This window comes from Triticum aestivum, chromosome 2B, assembly GCF_018294505.1.
Source record: "Triticum aestivum cultivar Chinese Spring chromosome 2B, IWGSC CS RefSeq v2.1, whole genome shotgun sequence".
Classification (NCBI taxonomy): domain Eukaryota; kingdom Viridiplantae; phylum Streptophyta; class Magnoliopsida; order Poales; family Poaceae; genus Triticum; species Triticum aestivum.
The window spans coordinates 661,623,574-661,625,363 of record NC_057798.1 but is presented as its reverse complement, the minus strand read 5'-3'; the positions used below and the strand labels follow the sequence as shown (position 1 = coordinate 661,625,363).

At 47.0% G+C, this 1,790-nt stretch overlaps 1 protein-coding gene across 1 annotated transcript; it reads right to left on the bottom strand.

The window, feature by feature from the left end:
• Positions 1 to 900: 900 nt before the first annotated feature.
• On the bottom strand, positions 901 to 1,440 carry LOC123041945 (pathogenesis-related protein PRMS-like). Its single transcript, XM_044464493.1, has one exon. It carries the CDS (start codon positions 1,438 to 1,440, stop codon positions 901 to 903), a length of 540 nt encoding a protein of 179 aa, XP_044320428.1.
• Between the last annotated feature and the right edge of the window lie 350 nt (positions 1,441 to 1,790).

Genomic DNA, 1,790 nt, shown 5'->3' with positions numbered 1-1,790 from the left:
TGCGGTGATCTACAATTGATGTTTATGTCTCATGCAGCCTTGTGGAGTATTCTTCACCTTCACCTCTGTTGATCATTGTCTTTTGTTATTGGTGTATGAACTGCCACTTTTTGTTTGTTTATGTTTCCTCTCATGATTTCCATGAGAAAAAGAAGGGTTATGGTTCTGATGTCCATGGTAGAACGGGATCATTTCATTTCGATCATCATCCTGCGTCTTTATTGCGAGTGTTAACTCTACTACACCACATTGGACATAATATATTTTTAAAGGACGCATTGGACATAATCTTAATCCTGTTATATTTGGTTTTCCCTCGTCTTAACGATTCTCTCGAGGTTGTTAGTTTCTATCCTTTTGTCTGGCTCCCTATGCAACGTTGGAGATTTGTTTCCTCTAATTTCACTTTTTGGTACTTCTTGATGCCATGGCTATTCGAATACATTTTTCTTCTTTCTATAATCTTATCAGTGAAAATGAGCTTCTATGCAAACTGTTTGATTTTTTTGGGGGGGAACAAATAGAAATCAGTATACCATGGATGGAGAGTATTCGGGTACGTCGAGCAGATCAGATTGCGGGGAGAAGGGCGTTCAGAGTTTCTGGTGGGAAAATAATCATGTGCGAGGGAAGTCGAAAACTAGTCACACGCCTCTGCTATATTTGGTTCAGGCGATACCACTATCAGATTCAGCTACGAATTACATTGCAGTACCGTGATTTTTACAGATAAATAAAGTGGTTTACGGGCGAACTGAACAAAACAAAAGCAACAGACAGCTTCAGTCACAGCGTACGTAGTCCGAATTTCCCATTACTTGACCAAAAATCGCCGGACCAAACGCCTTATTTCGCATCATATATTATTTGGACACATCTTTTCTGATTTAGCGTCCGTACTCAGTATGGCCGGTCGTTGTAGTCGCAGTCAGGGAAGTAGCTGCAAACAGCGACGGTGTCGGGGCTGCTCCGGCAGGTGCGGCGGGCGCAGCCGAGCTCTTGCACGGTGCTGCACACCATCAGCTTGTAGGCCCCGCAGTCGTGGCCGGGCACGCATGCGTTAGCGCGGTAGTCGTACCACCGCCGCCCGTTCACCCACGAGGCGGTGACGGCGGCGCCATCTTGGTAACCGCTGCCGTTGTAGGTGTTCTGCAGGTAGATCAGCTCGATGTCTAGTGGCTCCAGCTTGCAGCCGATGCTGAGCCGGTCCGCGTACCGCTGGGCGTCCTGCTCCAGCGTCGAGTTCCACGTCAGGGGTGCCACGCCGACATCGCGGCGCGCGTCGTTGTGCGCCTGCAGGAACTGAGTCGCCGTGGGTACGCTAGGGGCTGCGACGGCGAAGCCGTTGTTGCTAGTGCCGGGGATGCTGGCTGATGCTGGCGACTGCGAGACCAGTGCAAGCAGCAAGATGGCTAGGCAGATGGAAGGAGACATGGTCATCTGCTGCGTCTGTGACTGTGAGCTCAGTTGATTTGGTGAGGTTTATAGATGAATTGACGTGCTTATATAGGACAACACGAGGGGTTAACTTGCAGAAGCGTATGCGTCAGTTTGGACTTCGAAGAATTAACATCAAGCGTTCATCTCCGAGATTTAACACGTTAGCCGTTTTGCATGTACATACGACTTCCTTTATTGTATTGCACAACTGACCTTCTTCCTTTCGTAACCAAAAAAAATGAATTTGTTTTTTTAATTAAATGGATAAATTTATTGGCCTGTTGAACATTTCATAAATATTATGTTTTGGAGTGGTAACTAAGGGCATCTCTAGCAGACCCTCTAAACTT